Genomic DNA, 2213 nt, shown 5'->3' with positions numbered 1-2213 from the left:
GCTGTTCCTTGAACTACTACAAAGTGATCCTCCCACTTTGGCCTCCCAAAGTGCTAGGATTACAGGCATGAAATACCGTGCCCAGTCAGAAAATACAATTTCTAAAAAGATCTTAATGTATCTATCCCCTCAATGTACCTCAAGTTGACAATATGATCACAGAGGGAAAAACAATTCAATATCTTTTAAAAACAGTACTCTGTACACTGTACACCCTTAGTAGAGTGTATTCTAAGAATAAGAGGAACTACAAAACCACCTTGAATTTTATTTAGCGGATTTGCTGTTGGCAGTGGGGGGAATAGTAATCATGAAACCACTTTGCATATTCTGTGGTTTAAAGAAACAAAAAAGAGCAAGACAGAAAAGGGAGGTGAGGAGAAAATTGCTCTTTACAGAAAAATACCAGCTAATAAAAGGAGAAGGAATGACTAAACTGGAGTCATCACTTTGCAACCACCGGTGTGATAACTGATTCAGGCAAGGATTATCAATGGACACTAAAATCACTGGGTAAAAGGTAGCTGAGAAATAGGATAGTCACAGTCTCAAAGCGTCACCCCACAGATTACTTATGAATAACAAAGGAAAAAAGGTAACTTTACAATGCAGAGATTTGATAGATACCAAGTTAATCACATACTCAAACTTAGGATCAATAATAATGGGACAAACTGATGTTATAAGATCCAGCAAGAACTATGCAACTTCACCTACATAGTATTTTCACTAAAAATGTATTACTTAAATCTAGTCATGAAGAAGCAACCAGAAATCCAGACTGTGGGAACTTCTATAGCTGGATTGAACTCTAGATCACTCAGAATAACAAAGTCATTCCTCTCCCACCGAGGCCACTCATCTTTTAGCCATCTTAAGCCAAGAAATTAAACCAAGCTGATTGTACACTTAGGTGTTACATGCGAAGAGGGAGAAAGGTATTATGTTCAATAGCAAACGCAGTGCATTATCAGGAAGCTGAGGCACGGGTGGACCTTCTGTGCACGTGTGGTACAGAGCAGAGAGGAACAAGGACTGGGGTTTTACATACTTACTTCCCGGATGGCCCCGTCACAGACTCGAATGACATTAAGGAACGTGGGCATGACCTGGGGCAGGAACTGCACGCACTTGAGTCCCAGTGATTTGAAGATGAAGGTGATGGCCTGGACAACCATCGTGTGATGGTGAGAGAGGGACTGGTCTCGGAAGATCCGCATCAGGGCCACCATGGACACAGCTGGATAGAACTCATCCAGAGGCAGGTTTCCCATGTTGACCAGCATCTCACTGGTACTGTAGTCAGCTAGGACAAATAATGGAGGAGTCATGAGAGATACATGACACAACTCTAACTTTAGGCAGAGCATTGTTAACAGACAAAAAACCCTGTGACAGACATTAGCATTCATATCTTTCTCCCTGGTATGTTCTAACACCATTGAGAATACAGGGTCCATTAGGAACCAATGTATAGGCTCTCCCTATCAAGGACTAAACAGTTTTTGGCTGTTCTATTACCCAAACCACAAAAGCCTAAAAAAGTACATGATGGATAGGTTTTCTTTAGATGGCTATATTTAACTTAGATCCTTACCATTACAGCTTATAAGTTTGTAGCTGAAACCATCAATAAAAATAATTAGTTCCCCAAAAGAAAGTAAAGGGAATTAAATTAGGCAAACATCTGTTCAGCAGCTGCTTGGTCCCCCTAAGGAATTCAGACAAGTTGGTAGGCAAATGCTGCCTGACCTGAACAACAAGAATCTCAAGAACTGTGACGGGGAGGTGGGGGTATTAAGAGTGCAGTGAGGAAGGTGAGAACTACAAAAGGTCAAGAGACAGCTGACTAGCACCATGATTAAGGAAGAACACTTAGAGGGACATGGCTCAGAACCTGTTCGTGATGGCCATGAGTCTGACAGGACGACAGCACAGAAGGAAGAAGAAATTGGAAGCAATATGATTCCATCTATAGAGTTTAGAAACAAATTATTTTATTCTGTGGAAACAACGTTTTGCTGGGACGGTTGGGAGAGCCACTGTTGAACTTTCACTTTCAGAAACAGGCCTGTATGGGCTAAGTCTAGATCACTCTGCTGCAGCCCCATCCCCGACCCTACTCTCTCAGGCTGCTTGTCAAAAGGCAATGGGCAACAGAACACCAAAACTTATTCCTTCTATCCAGTTGTAACTTTGTACTTGTTGACCAG

General features: G+C 41.8%; 1 protein-coding gene across 1 annotated transcript in view; it reads right to left on the bottom strand.

Moving 5' to 3' along the window:
- The window catches only part of MTOR (mechanistic target of rapamycin (serine/threonine kinase)), a 140021-nt gene that overhangs the window by 107353 nt on the left and 30455 nt on the right, over nt 1-2213 (bottom strand). Inside the window, exon 18 of the mRNA XM_012662496.1 lies at nt 1056-1355. Within this exon, the coding sequence (XP_012517950.1) occupies nt 1056-1355 (300 nt within the window). The remainder of the gene's footprint in view (nt 1-1055; nt 1356-2213) is intronic.

This window comes from Propithecus coquereli, unplaced genomic scaffold, assembly GCF_000956105.1.
Source record: "Propithecus coquereli isolate 6110/MARCELLA unplaced genomic scaffold, Pcoq_1.0 Scaffold77, whole genome shotgun sequence".
In the NCBI taxonomy this organism is placed as follows: domain Eukaryota; kingdom Metazoa; phylum Chordata; class Mammalia; order Primates; family Indriidae; genus Propithecus; species Propithecus coquereli.
The sequence above is the reverse complement of the archived record's forward strand: the minus strand, read 5'-3'. Positions and strand labels throughout refer to the sequence as shown.